General features: G+C 46.3%; 1 protein-coding gene across 1 annotated transcript in view; it reads right to left on the bottom strand.

The window, feature by feature from the left end:
- The window catches only part of LOC142584459 (uncharacterized), a 292894-nt gene that overhangs the window by 236690 nt on the left and 41007 nt on the right, over positions 1-15197 (bottom strand). Inside the window, exons 3-4 of the mRNA XM_075694601.1 lie at positions 11217-11334; positions 10707-10797 (exon numbers count right to left, since the gene is read on the bottom strand). Of these exons, the coding sequence (XP_075550716.1) occupies positions 11305-11334 (30 nt within the window). The 3' untranslated portion in view covers positions 10707-10797; positions 11217-11304. The remainder of the gene's footprint in view (positions 1-10706; positions 10798-11216; positions 11335-15197) is intronic.

Raw genomic sequence — 15197 nt, forward strand, 5'->3', positions numbered from 1 at the left:
GAAAGCAAGGCAACGACACACTCAATGTCTACTGTCTGGAAACCGCGCAGCGGTGTCTGTCTCCTTAGTGTTTAGAACCAGGGCCAACACAACTAATAGTGTAATAGTAATAAGCAATAGTAATTGACTAATAGTGAACGCATCAATCAATGAAAGTTCTTAAGTTCCCGAATAGATTTATAGGCGAGTGTTGTCATTGGCGTCAATAAATGACTTAGCTTTCATTTCTGTTTTTTTCAGAGACATTCCTGCCCATCAGTGTCAAATATTTAGAAACTGCAAATCGCAAAAACAAGGGTAAGAAAAGAAATAAAGTCTATTTTGTTTGGGACCAACTCGTGTACCTAAATTTTTTGTTATTCGTTTATTGAAATGTCGTCTTGACCTTTCGACATGCTTCAGTACGTACGTGAAATGGCATTTGCTACGAGTTAAAATATTGTCCATAAGTTGGGAGTTGGAAGACCAGCTCTGGGCTGTCCAGCAAACGGAAGATGCCACCCGAGTCCAAAGACTTCGACGCGCCATTTCAGGCCACCACAACCAAAACTGCCGGACCATTATTTTCAATCAGGTTTATTTCCTTCTTGATGGAGCTAACAAATGATCCCGTACGAGATATCTTCATACCTAAAGCGCTTGCACGTTTCTTACGCCTCTCTGGTTAGTTTCATAACTGCTTTTATCACAATACGGTATTATTACGCGTACAATGTTTTCCTTTTTGACGGTGACCATTTGTCACCGCTTTGTCAACAACCTGACAATATATATGTTGAATCCGCGCCTCACGTCTAGAATAATATTTCCTTTCTCCTCGATCACTACGCCACCTGACCGTTTTGGTTGATAGCGGGAGAATTTTCGCCCGACTCTCACCGTTTCTCATCGTCTCTGCACAGGCCTAACAGAGGGCGCCATAAGAGGCCAGACAACTCATATGCACCGCCGCTCTCGAGCGTGCTCTTTCCATAGGCAATCAATACAGCATTATCGTGTATCTCCCATTCACTGAGACGACGCCAAAAGGCTGCACAAACAAAAAGGAAAGAAGGCCGTTCCTCGCAGGGCGCGAACAGAAGATTGGCAGTGGTGTGAGGATGGCGAAAAGCACGAGAATAACAAAAAGAAGGAAAAAAAACGAAAAGTGGCATCGCTTCCCCAAAGAGAAAGGCTTTATCTCGGCTTCCCTTCGAAGAGTGCTCGATCGTTGCTGTGAGAGGAGGTCAGACCTTCGTGTGACCCGTTCACGTAGAGAGAGAGAGAGAGAGACAGAGAGAGAGAAAGCGGGAGATTCGACGCTCGTATCTCGCTGAAACTCGGGACACCGTCGAAGTGCGTCGATCGCGCCTATACCGAGGCGCACAGAAGACTGGTGCGGTGAGGGGGCGGCTGTGTAATACAGCAAGAGAGACAAAAGGGATGTACGCCACATAAAGAATATCTTTGAGGGCAAGTTCCTTGCACCGCCACTCGACTGGACCGAATGTAACCCCAATTTGTTTAGCTAGTTTTTCGGGCCAATAGCTCCCGTTGGGCACAGAGCTCACAGGCCCAGTATACACCGAGGTTGTGGCTGAATGCCGCAGCTGCGCCGCTGAGATGAAGGTGGGAGATACGAGAAACTGAAAGTACTCATCCTTATATGTAGTCGTTGTTCCTATTGTTGCTGATTTCAGAGGTCATTGGTGGTGTTTGGATACGTTTATGCATATTGGTGTATTGCTCGCAGGCGAGGGAGCCTCGAATCGCAGCTGGATCTTGCGCAGTATGACACGAAAGGCACTCGGAAGGTTGGAGGATCCGGCTGCCACTGGAAAGTTTGCGTACAAAGTTACGTGCAGCAATGCGCACGTTCCTCCCGCACTTTGGCATCGAAAGTACTGAAAGGCGCCTCCGCCACATAACATGTAAGATGGCGTTTCTTTGAAAGTAGACGCGAAGCACAAATACAGTCAATAAGGAAGTAAAAAAGTGCAGGCGGGGAACCGTTCGCGACCTTGTGAAATTTTTGGGTGACTAGCATATACTGCACAAAGGATAGTGCTCTAAGGAAGCTACTCGGATGTATGCATTTTTATAATACGTACGAAATTGAATTTGGACGTTGAAAATAAATTATACGGCACCTTTACTAATCATATCAGATTAGAGGGCTATTACAGAAGGGACGTCTGAAAAGATATAGTTTTCTAAAAACAGGAAAATCCAGCAGTTTAACAGGCCCTAATGTTAATTTAGCCTCATTCGCGTAAAGTAATTACTTTGTACGAATGAGTCTAAAGTAACATTATGGCCTGTTGCGCTCATGCCAGAGTGTTTTCGCAAGGATAGAGCCACCTGCACCTCACACCATCGTCCTCGTCAGAGCAAAAAATGTTAGATGTTTAACACCGTACCATCGTTCTATAGTGAGATCAGCTTTCTCACTGTCACGAATAGCTTTGAAACTGCGGTCGACAGTGCATGTCAACAAAACCAATGCTACAGGAAAAGCCAGACCTATGCACAACTTGGCAGCCTTACCAAATTGAGTGTCTTCACACGGTTCCAGCTTACGTAGCGCTGCACGGAAATTGTTCCAAACGCACCGAAGGAAGCGGCTCACTGAGTTCCGCCAATCTTTACCGAAACGGGCTATGGCTTGTGGCGGATGCAATGGCGGGCACTGGATGTTGTTACACCGATGCCAGACTCTCGGTGGGCCATGCAGAACATCGCCGCGCGAAACTACTGGACCGCATCTTTCAGATATACAAGGAGTGTGCAATAACAACGCTGCGCTATGGAGCATGGCGTCGAACCCCCCCTCCCCCTTTTTCTTTTTCTGTTCTTTTACTTCGATGCATCTTTTTCTGGGTCCCAGGCGCATTTTATTTTTGCTTGCCAGTTTCGCATGCAGTTTTTCCGTACAAAAAGCTATGCCGTGCTTTTTCCAATGCTCATACATGGCGCCAATTCACCTGAATATCTTTCTAATGCTATGACATAAAGTTACAAAAATACTAAACGTTTATTCGATTTGGATTAAACAAGAATCGTTGCAGAGTGAGTTTGTTCATGATTTAAAAACAAAGATTACGGCACTAAGCAGACGAGGACGAAGTGAGACACAAACTACATATACAGGCGCCCGCATATGTCGTTTGTTTCCCGCTTCATCCTCATCTGCTTAGCACCGTAACCTTTGTTCTTAATTAGATTTCGCATTTGAAGCTGTCTTTGTTCATGTATGTAGAACGCAGTTTATCCTTTTATTGCTAGTTGCGTGAGCGCGTTTACCTCTTTTAAGGCGATAACCTTAGAGGCGGACTTCAACCACTTTGTACGCATCCGTATCACGGAAAAAACGTCATGCAATGTCTACGAGTGTGTAACGCCAGTGCTTAAGCATTGGCTGCGGTGCGGGCTGGGCGTTTGCGCTCCCGGTCTCCAGCTCGCCGAATCGCTTGGGGTCTGAAGGTCCTACTTCCTCCATGGCAATTCATTCTAAAGAATGTTGTATAGCCTTCTGGTATAAAAATACTACACCCCTCTCCAATGTGCGAGTGCTCTCCGGCTCTTTCTAAGGATGCACTGGCGCAGCCAGACACGTTGCAACGTGCCGGGCAAGCTTTCTCGTGGCGACCATCTCTTTGAGATGGGCGCCACGTGCTGATCACGATGATTATTTCCACACTATCGTACCTACAGGCAACGGGGATCGGTGAGGATGTGGGCAGAAGATATGGTGTCAACACCAACTGGTTTTTGGAATGAAGGCCGCGTGTTGATTATTGTGATTCCCACACTATAGCGCATATCCACAATGAAAGAACAGCCAAGAAGCCTGTCCTTGTTTTGATTATGATAATGATTTCCATACGGTAACCACGCCTACTGCAAATTCAGAGTCGCTGAGAGCACAGGGTGAACATTCGTCCCCTCACGGTAACGAAGACACGGAATGGCTTTTGTTGCCCTCTGGACCTACGGCCAGAACACCGTGCCCTAGTGTTCAAGGAGCAGATGCTAGAAAAAGTAAGGCAGACGACCCTATAGGCAAGCAAGGAACCGAAAATAATTACAACGAAAGAGTTAAGAAAATGCTGAGGCAACTGTAGAATCAATGCGCGTGATTCGTTGTTGTCTCCAGACTTCGGCTGTTAAAAGCGCCGTGCAAGTCCTTGCTCTACTGAAGCCGCTTATCACTACTCTTTACATAACGTAACGACAATTCTTGGCACATATGCTGTTCCCGCAGGAAAAGCCCACACACAAGCTTCTGCGTTGCGCCTCTTAGTGAAGTTTCAGTTAGATTCGTGACTCCAGCCAAGCTCTGGAAAGCTGATGACTTTTCTCAATGACTTTCTTGGATTTGTAGATAACCATGGGAATATTGAACTTCCCTTCATCGTTGTACATCCCTCTTCTATGTCATCATCATCCTTCACCACACCTCGACGCCTCCATTCCCCCTTCCTCTGTTGTGCACGACGGGGAATCGGACAATAAGCGTGCAGTAAGTACCACGTGACGAACTAGCTCTTCACGATTATTGCCGCACGCTGATAAAGAGTATAACTTCCTATGGCCCATACCCGCAATTGGGGAACGGCCAAGAAGCGTGTCCTCGTTTGGTTACGGTGATGATTCACATACCCACGACGGGGAATCGGACAATAAGCGTGCAGTAAGTACCACGTGACGAAGTAGCTCTTCACGATTATTGCCGCACGTTGATAAAGATTATAATTTCCTATGGCCCATACCCGCAATTGGGGAACGGCCAAGAAGCATGTCCTCGTTTGGTTACGGTGATGATTCACATACCCACGACGGGGAATTGGACAAGAAGCGGGCGGTATCATACCACCAACTAGCTCTTCATGATTATGGCTGCATGTTCTTAAAGACTAAAACGTCCTATGTCACATACCCGCAATTGGGGAATGGCCCAGAAGCGTGTCCTCGTTTGGTTACGATGATGATTCACATAACCACGACGGGGAATTGGACAAGAAGCGGGCGGTATCATACCACCAACTTACTCTTCATGATTATGGCTGCATGTTGATAAAGATTATCATTTCCTATGGCACATACCCGCATTTGGGGAATGGCCCAGAAGCGTGTCCTCGTTTGGTTACGATGAAGATTCAGATACCCACGACGGGGAATTGGACCAAAAGCGGGCTGTAAGTATCAGAACAAGGGCCTGGATCCGATCTAGTTGGTAGGCATCATTTTCTTTAAGGCAGGTCAAGCGCACAGAGACATGGACGGCGGAAAGAAAGACAATGCGCTTCTTTTATTTGCAAGAACCCCCGTATATATACATTCTGTATTCAAGCCACGGCGCATATGCGTCGCACCCATTGATAACTAGATGGCTATCTACGTGAGATGATGTCCCCCCACGCAGGCGCACGCTACACGTGTCTGCAGAACACTATGATTACACTTTAAAAAGACGAACAGGAAAAAGGTGTTGACCAGAAGATCGCCAAAGGCTGAAATGACAAGTACGAAAAGCTAAGTAGCATTATAACGGGAGTGCGAACAAAAATACAATAGGACGCTCAAACAGCTGCAGACCCCTGGCACGAAAGGTTAGTCAGTCAGGAAAGAGGAAAAAAAGAAAGGCTGGGAGCAAAGAAGATGGATAAAAAACGTGGTGCTCTCCAACTCTTATTGTTGTAAATAATTCAGTTTCTTTTTTGACAGCGATACGGAAGGCACTCTGACGCAACCTGGGCCAAGGCGATCGATTCATCATGCTTCGGAAAATTTCTCGGGCGAACTGTTCTGCCTCTTCCGATGATGACACTCCGGTCTAAAAGCGGGGAACATCCATGTGTATATGTGGCACAGTGCATGAGCATATTGCTGTCCGATTTTTGCTTTAAGTCGCGTTGGCGTACTGATATATCGGCCTCTCTGGCCGATGTAAACACGTCTACATGACACAGGTATTTTGTAAATGACACCGCACTCGCATGTCGCATAGCCTCTGACGTGATTCTTGCTGCAGGGTTTAGGTCGTTGGCCACTCACATTCACGTGCTTGCACCGACTACCCAGTTTGTTAAGGGCCGAAATCACAACCCTAATTTCGGCGCGTCCGGCAGCCTTCTTGATTCTGTGTGACACTAGGTGCACATACAGGATGGCGGCGGTTTTTCTTCGGCGGCGCAATCCTGTTTATTCGGAATTGACGCAGCACCTTGTCTGTCTTCTTTCCGCCGCCTGTGTCTTTGTGCACTTGAGGTAAGTATCATGCCACCAACTAGCTCTTCGGGATGATCGCCGCGTGTTGGTGATGATTATGATTTCCATGCTATGGCACACGCCTACAACGAGAAATGGACTAAGAAGCGTGTTAATTTTGGTAATGCTTACTGTACTATCGCCCCTACCTACCACGGTCTGAGATTGGCCAAGAAGCGGGTGGTACATATCGTGTCACCGACTAGTGCTTTGATAAGATCGCCGCGTGTTAATAACGATTACGACATGCTATTGCACAAACGCGCAACGGACTACCGGCCATGAACAGACCCCGTACATTTAAAATAAATAAGAACTGAACAAATACAAGCTAATATAACATTTTTCACGTTTACATAGCATGGCTGTGCGAGACCATGCACAGGCGCACGCCAGACTCCTTTAGTTCGAAGATGCAGGAATGAAATGGGCAAATTTGCCGCATTTAATTAGGCGCTTCACAAAAGCTTCACCTTACATTGATTCCAACAATTGCGTTGGATCTCCATAATATTTTATTTTCCCTGCCCTACTTGTTTTCTTGCGTATACATCAAAATCTTGTAGTGTCGGTGTCGTTGTCGAACACGATTGGATTTCTGACATGGGGTTACATAGCCAGCTGCCAAGACTTCCTCTTAACAGCGACAAAACAAACTTAATAGCTTGCTCGCCCTGTTGCTTTCTTTCTACCTCGCGCGGTCCCGAATTCGCCTTTCTGTTGCCAATGACCTGTTGTAATGCGAGCTGACTGTAAATACACCAGTTTGCTGGCTCTTCCACCCATATTTTTTGCTACACTGCGACACGCCATGGAGTCCAAATTAAACTGTAGTCCATTAGAACAACCTCTCTGGTGAAGCGTTGTACAGTCTTAACATCTCATTAACTATTTGTAGTTAGTTCCCTCAGATGTGCAGCATGCTCCTTGATATTTAGCTATTTTCGTTTATTTATACAGGTACCTCGTATATTCCGTATTTAACGAAAAGTGAAGTTTTCCCTAGAATGTATGAGATTCAAATAAGTGTTTCTTCAGTTCATCCTACGCTATATACGGGACGTCTTCATTGAGCTGCACCATTTCTATTTTTTTAAATTGCCTGCAGTTTGGCATTTGGCAGGCAACTAAATGTTAGCCTTTGATCTATAAATTACTGGATGAAGCAGACACTTTTTTGGCGAGAATACAAAATGTTTAATTGAATGTTTAGCAAAATTACGATAATTAAGTGGTAATTATTTACATTAGGGCACATATTTCAATCTACGAATTGTAGCTGGTGAATATGCAAGACATACCGGATTAGAACAAATTCTCACTGCTACGACAGTTTCGGGATAATAATTTCCAATCAATTCGACGAAACGCATTGGCATTCCAGTTAAATTTTGCTTGAATGCATAAAACAGCGTTTTCTTTCAAAGCTAAGTGGAAGAATATTGCGTTTTTACTGCAACTTGACGGCGCATACCTCGCAATCTCAGAATGATACTCAGAATTCGTTCTAAGTCGATATGCCTTGCCACATGCCATGAGTAGCGGCCGTGGCCTTGCATACTCACCAGCTGCAATTCGTAGATCAAAAAATGGACTGTAAGGCAATTTATTCAAAAGTGAATGAGCGTAATTGAGTCAATTATTCAGTTAAACATGTTTATTGCTCCTAAAACTAATGTCCGCCAATCGAGTAATTTAGAATAAGATGTGTTACAGCTAGAAATTCAGCCTATATATATCATCATCAGCCTAGTTACGCCCACTGCAGGGCAAAGGCCTCTCCCATACTTCTCCAACTACCCCGGTCATGTACTAATTGTGGCCATGTCGTCCCTGCAAACGTCTTAATGTCATCCGCCCACCTAACTTTCTGCTGCCCCCTGCTACGCTTCCCTTCCCTTGGAATCCAGTCCGCAACCCTTAATGACCATCGGTTATCTTCCCTCCTCATTACATGTCCGGCCCATGCCCATTTCTTTTTTTTGATTTCAACTAAGATGTCATTTACCCGCGTTTGTTGACTCACCCAATCTGCTCTTTTCTTATCCGTTAACGCTACACCCATCATTCTTCTTTCCATAGCTCGTTGCGTCGTCCTCAATTTCAGCAGAACCCTTTTCGTAAGCCTTCAGGTTTCTGCCCCATATGTGAGTACTGGTAACACACAGCTGTTATACACTTTCCTTTTGAGGGGTAGTGGCAACCTGCTGTTCATGATTTGAGAATGCCTGCCAAACGCACCCCAGCCCATTCTTATTCTTCTGGTTATTTCAGTCTCATGATCCGGATCCGTGGTCACTACCTGCCCTAAGTAGATGTATTCCCTTACCACTTCCAGTGCCTCGCTACCTATCGTAAACTGCTGTTCTCTTCCGAGACTGTTAAACATTACTTTAGCTTTCTGCAGATTAATTTTCAGACCCACCCTTCTGCTTTGCCTCTCCAGGTCAGTGAGCATGCATTGCAATTGGTCTCCTGAGTTACTAAGCAAGGCAATATCATCAGCGATATCATCAATATATATATATATATATATATATATATATATATATATATATATATATATATATAACTTGGTAGTATCGATGCAACAGACATTTGTTCTATGACTAGCGACAAAGTTATAAGGCGCTTGCATGACGTTGCCACGAAAAAGGCAGCAGGAGAGGATGGGGGAGATATGCTTCAAGAACTTGCTACCCTTTCACGCAATGCCTCACGACTTCAAGTGTACCAGAGAGCCGGCAAAATGCCAATATTATACTTACGCATAAGAAGCGAGACGTCAAGAATTGAAGAATTGTTGGCCCATTAGCTTGCTTTCCGTAATGCATAAAATCTTCACGAAGACAATTTTCAATGGAGTCGGCGCAACACTCGAATCAACTTAGAGAACAGGCTGGCTTCAGGAAAGAATATTCTACAATGGGCCACGTCCTTGTCCTCAGTCAGGTAATTGAGAAATTAATGGAATACAATCTACCTTTCCATATCGCTTTCATATCTTATGAACAGATTCCGTTGTGGTACCAGCAGTCATGGAGCTATTGCGTAATCAAGGAGTGCAGAAGGCGTACGGAAATATCTTGGGAATTGCCTAGCAAGACACCACAGCTACCTGGTCTCTGCACAAGAAAAGCAGAAATAAAAAGGCGCCAAGCAAAGAGACGCAATCTTTCCATTGCTATACACAGCATGCCTATAAAAATCCATCAAGATATAAGGCTGGGAAGGCTTAGGAGTTATGTTCAAAGGCGAATATCTGAGCAACCTTCGGTTTGCAGATGAAATTGTCTTGTTCAGCAACACTGGAGATGTGTATCAGCGAACGTAAAAGGATAGATGAAAGACAACCGACTGGAGAAAATTATATGTTAGGGTTGGACGGTGATCTTAAACCACGTTCAGAAAAATAATTGACCTTGCCACAGATCGTCTGGCGCATGCGTTACAGCAGTCATAGACAGACACTATTATACAGTATACTTATTGTTCACGTATGGTGACACTTATCTAACAAGTTTGCCTATTTGCTTGCCAGACCCGCCGTGGTTGCTCAGTGGCTATGGTGTTGGGCTGCTGAGCACGAGGTCGCGGGATCGAATCCCGGCCACGGCGGCCGCATTTCGATGGGGGCGAAATGCGAAAACACCCGTGTGCTTAGATTTAGGTGCACGTTAAACAACCCCAGGTGGTCAAAATTTCCGGAGTCCTCCACTACGGCGTGCCTCATAATCATAAAGTGGTTTTGGCACGTAAAACCCCAAATATTATTATTATTTGCTTGCCAGGGCGGTGACGGCGCTCTCGCACATTGACCAGGACCCAGCTTTTTGATAAGGAAAGTTTTGAGGCATTTTCTTTTCTGCTAGGTCCTAGCATTTCTAACAAGTGATGTGTTTCCATTTTGCGGTGGACAACCACAATCTTTTCAATGGAATGGCAGATTGGCGCCCGTGCCTGTAGGAGCTGGTTAAGCATGCATGCTCGCGCGTACTGTCACTAACGCAACGTCATGATTGTCCAATGAACACCCTTTCACACGTTAACGAAACCTAACATTCTATCCACGTGGTGCAGCTCGTATATATGTTCACGTCTGCCTTATTGATATCCGTTCTTGCACGCACCGTATGTTGGCACACGATTACAGATGCGGGCCAAGTTGCACTGCGCTAAAAAAATAAAGTTTTACATCCTGCTCAGAACTCTGTATGAACACGCCCAACAGGCTGGCTTCATGAACTCATTTCACTGTAACAGTTTTCAAGAGGACTTTTAAGCTGTCAGAGAAAACGACACAACAACACTGAACGAAAAATATGTGGGTCCCACGCACTGTGGGAATCAATATAAGCGAAGCTTTGTATGCTGTTTTCTCTGACTGAGGATAATTAGAGGTGATGTTGGCGGATAATACAGGAATACAGGAATGGTGAGGAGATGTTAAACGTTACCTTGCGTGGACCACTGCTGCTTGTCTGCCTAGTGCAGACAGAACACTGGGAGACGTGTTTGCTTGAGGCGTTGTGCGTCATTGTTGATAATCTGTGAGAGGGTTGAACATTATCATTATCTCACATGGCGCATTGCATTGGAGTAAAAGTATCAAACTTAATTATGGGCCTGCTCGTAATTCAAATAATTATTATCATCGTATGTATACAACATATACACACAATTCAAATAATTATTTAATCATAATGGTGACATTATCGCAGCCCAGCATATGCGACCTGCACAGCCCAGCACGTGTCATACGCACAAACTATGAAACTTCTCTCCTCCCCTTCTGCCAGCGTAGGCTAGCCAACCAGGCTCTTGACTGGTCAACATCCCGGCCTTCCTTAAATAAATAAATAAATAAATAAATAAATAAATAAATATATATATATATATATATATATATATATATATATATATATATATATATATATATATATATATATATATATATACATATATACCTGCAGCGGCGGCGCCGGCCAGGATGAGCGGAGGCGAACACAATCTAGTGGTCTTGCAAGAAACCCAGCGGCCCATGCACCAAGAACATCACAGCAGCAGCGTCCACGAAGTCGGGTGCTGAGGCAAAGAAAGCTTCGCGTTAAAAGGCATTTACCTTGCACTAATTGCTATCCAGCTATGGCTGCGGCTCTTCCTAGAAAACTTCAACCTACAGTAGAGTGCTCTCGCTCTCTGGATAATTAGGAAGCTTGTTTGGAAAAGAACTTGGCGAATTAATTGATCAGTCCACTCTTGTTTTCTCCACCGTAATTAGCCAAGGGCAACTAACTACGATTGCTGCAAAAAAATTAATTTTAGCCCCTGGAGAATTTAGTGCCAAAGCCTGACTTCTTCTTGCAATCTTTACTTACGATCGTGAAATACAAAACGTTTAACTAGCAGTCCGACACATTTGTGCGGCTCATCCTAGCGGTGCTGCCGCCACCGTCAGCAGGCTCTCATGCGTCGCACATGTTTGTTATGCAAATGTGTTAACGGGCGTGCAACTCGACTAATTGATGGAGGCGCTTGTGCGAAGTTCCTTATCTATCTTTTTTTTTTCGAACAGCACATGCATGTTACGTCTAGATGACCTTCGAGCGCTTCCACCCCTCTTCCCGTGTTAGCGCCATTATTGATTGTCAAGCAGCGCTTGCACGGGAATTGACTTCATGTTAGGTCCTAACAAAGTGTAGAAGATGAAATCGCATATCACTTGCATCGTCTTTTCTTCCTTTTCTTCCTTTCTCTTCCTTGCGTATAATACTTTGTTCGCGAATGTCCGAGACGTAGATCTTTGTTTAACTCGCACGAATGAGACATGCAAAAATACAGCCTATATTTGTCACGTATACCGCGTGCATTAAGGAAACGCTGGCCTGCGTTCTTTCCCTCCCGAGGCGCTACACTTTTGACGGTATGAGGATAACACCTCGGCCAGTGAAAAAATCCGCTCCGAATTTGTTTCCTATTTATTTATTTATTTATTTATTTGAATACCTTCAGGGCTCACAGGGCGTTACAGAAGGAAGTGGTAACAATACATATAAAAGAAACACACAGAACAAATACGATGTAACATATTCAAGCGCATCATACCCTTGTATGCCCTGAGGCATTTATCCTCGAATTAAAAAAAATAAAAAAAATATTCAAGCGCATGTTTAAGGTCGCTTGGGTCCGCAATATATACAGTGGAGGTGGGCAAGTGGTTCCAATCCTTACAAGTTTGAGGAAATAATGAAAGTGTTGGGGTTAGTGTGACAACGAGGAAAAAACCCTTTATACCGATGGTATTGTATAACGATGGTTTGTAACGACGGTATGATATTGCTACGAAACAGTATTTACGATGACAAAGAGGCGGGCAGGGTGAAGACGACGACGACGATTAGAGGCTAGCGTGGGCTGTTGCCTCTTGGCCAAGTACGGCGTGTTGCCTTGTAAATATACTTATATATAGCTTTTCGTTGGTGTCTGCCTACGTAACATATCTGGTGAAGGTGGACGTTCCCTGTACCTCGTCACGGAGCTTCGCAGTGGACGATACCTCGAGCCTTCCTTCATGGCTTCCGGCGACGACAACTCGACTCCGCCGGCTCCGACACCTGCTGCCCACTTCGACGACCTGCATCACTCTCCCCGCTCCCCGTGATCCTGGCGTATTCTCGGGCAAAGATGGGGAAGACGTCGAGGACTGGATCAGCCTGTATGAACACGTCAACCGCAATAACTGATGGGACCCTACTATCATGCTCGCCAACGTAGTCCTTTACCTCGGTGGCACACCTCGAGTTTGGTTTCGGACGCACGAAGGTGAGCTCACCAGTTGGGATTCGCTTAAGCAAAAGCTCCGAGACTTGTTCGGCAACCCCTACGGTCACCAACTTGCCGCGCAGAAGGCGCTTTCCCGCCATGTGCAGACATCAACAGAACCCTACGTTACGTACATTCAGGACGTCTTGGCTCTGTGCCGCAAAGTTGACACACACATGACTGAGTCAGATAAGGTTTCCCACATCCTCAAAGGCATTGCCGATGACGCCTTCAACTTGCTCGTTTTCAACAACGTGGCGACAGTGGATGCAGTTATAAAAGAGTGCCGCCGCCTGGAACTCGCTAAAAGCTGACGTATCGACCAGCAGTTTGCCCGTCTGCCCAACACCCCAGCGTGATCTCCCTGTGCCGACGCTCCTCATCCCAACAACAATAGCGATGTTACCAGAGTCGTCGACGTGAGATCGAGGCCGCCTATCCGGCTGCCTTCGACTCGTCTGAATGGCAACCCGTCTGAATGGCGCACTGCTGACGACAAGCCCATTTGTTTTCACTGCCATCGAATCGGGCACATTTCTCGGCACTGTCGCAGTCGCTGGAGTTCCCCGAACCGGTCCACTTATACTGCCTACTCTCGCCTCCCAGGTGACCCCTCACGTCCCTATGCTGCCCGCTCCGATAATGTCGCCACAGATTCTCCTGCGCCGAAGCGCCCCTATTCTCGTTCGCCTTCGCCCCGATGACTACAATCTCACTCCCCCCAGCCCCGTCGCTCCTATTCGCCGACTCCATTCGGACGCCACTCCCAGCCGGAAAACTAGGCGAGGCAACGCCTCGAGGTGACGCTGCATTGCTCCCGACGCCGCCAAATCCTCCATTGACGTTGCCCACTCATCTGAACCTTCGTGACGTGCAAGTCGGCGGTGTTTCTGTATTTGCTCTCATAGACACTGGGACGCATTTGTCGGCAATGAGCACTGACCTTCGTAACCGGCTGAAGAAAATAATCACGCCTGCCACGACGCTTGTTGTCCGTGTCGCCGATGGTGGAACAGCCCCTGTAACTGGTATGTGTGCCACCCGCTTCTCCTTCGCCGATCACTCCACTATAGTGCTATTCACAGTCATCGCCCACGGTCCCCACATCATCCTCGGCTTAGACTTCATCTCCGCAGATTCTGCTCTCATCGATTGTTCCGCCAGTACTCTCCGCCTTGACCTGCCAGTTCTGGATCCCGCTGAACCACATCCCAGTCGCCTCAGTTCCGTCGGCTTCGTTCGCTTGCCACCTTCGGCACTGACTTATGCTGACTTCGTGTCATCCCCACCAGTCCCCGACGGTCACTACAACGCGGCTCCTATGCAAGACGTCCTCCTTACACACGGGATCACAGTACCTCATACAATTTTATCTATCACGGCGAATTGCGTCTGCCTGCCAGTGGTCAATTTTGGCTTCACGACACAAGTGCTGCCACGCGGGATGTCTCTGGTCCAGGTTTTCTCATTCGAGGATCACTCAGTAGCATCTATTGCAGTAGACGACAATTCAGCCGATCCTCCTCTACAGACATCGCAGTCAGCAACTTGTACCATCGCCGACTTACAGAAAATGATTGCGCCCGACATGCCGTCCGAGCACGCTCGTGAGCTCTACCGCGTTCTGTTTTCCTACCACGATATATTTTACTTTAACGATCGCCCTTTGGCCCAAACTACAGCTGTTAAACATCGCATTAATACCGGCGATGCCCCTCCTATTCATTGCCGCCCGTATGGAGTATCAGCGGCTGAGCGTCAAGTTATTCACGCCGACGTTCGCAAAATGCTTGCCAAGAACATCATTGAACCGTCATGTAGTCCTAGGGCGTCACCTGTGGTACTGGTAAAAAAAAAGGATGGATCATGGCGCTTTTGCGTGGATAATCGTCACCTTAACAGGGTTACCAAAAAGACGTGTATCCCCTACCTCGGATTGATGACGCCCTTGACTGCCTCCACGGTGCTCACTATTTCTGTTCTATTGACCTTCGCTCCTGCTACTGGCAGATTGCCGTGGACGATCTCGACCGCGAGAAGACAGCCTTTGTAACACCCGACGGTCTCTATCAATTCAAAGTGATGCCGTTCGGTTTATGTAACACCCCTGCCACTTTTGAACACAT

This window comes from Dermacentor variabilis, chromosome 6, assembly GCF_050947875.1.
Source record: "Dermacentor variabilis isolate Ectoservices chromosome 6, ASM5094787v1, whole genome shotgun sequence".
Taxonomy (NCBI): domain Eukaryota; kingdom Metazoa; phylum Arthropoda; class Arachnida; order Ixodida; family Ixodidae; genus Dermacentor; species Dermacentor variabilis.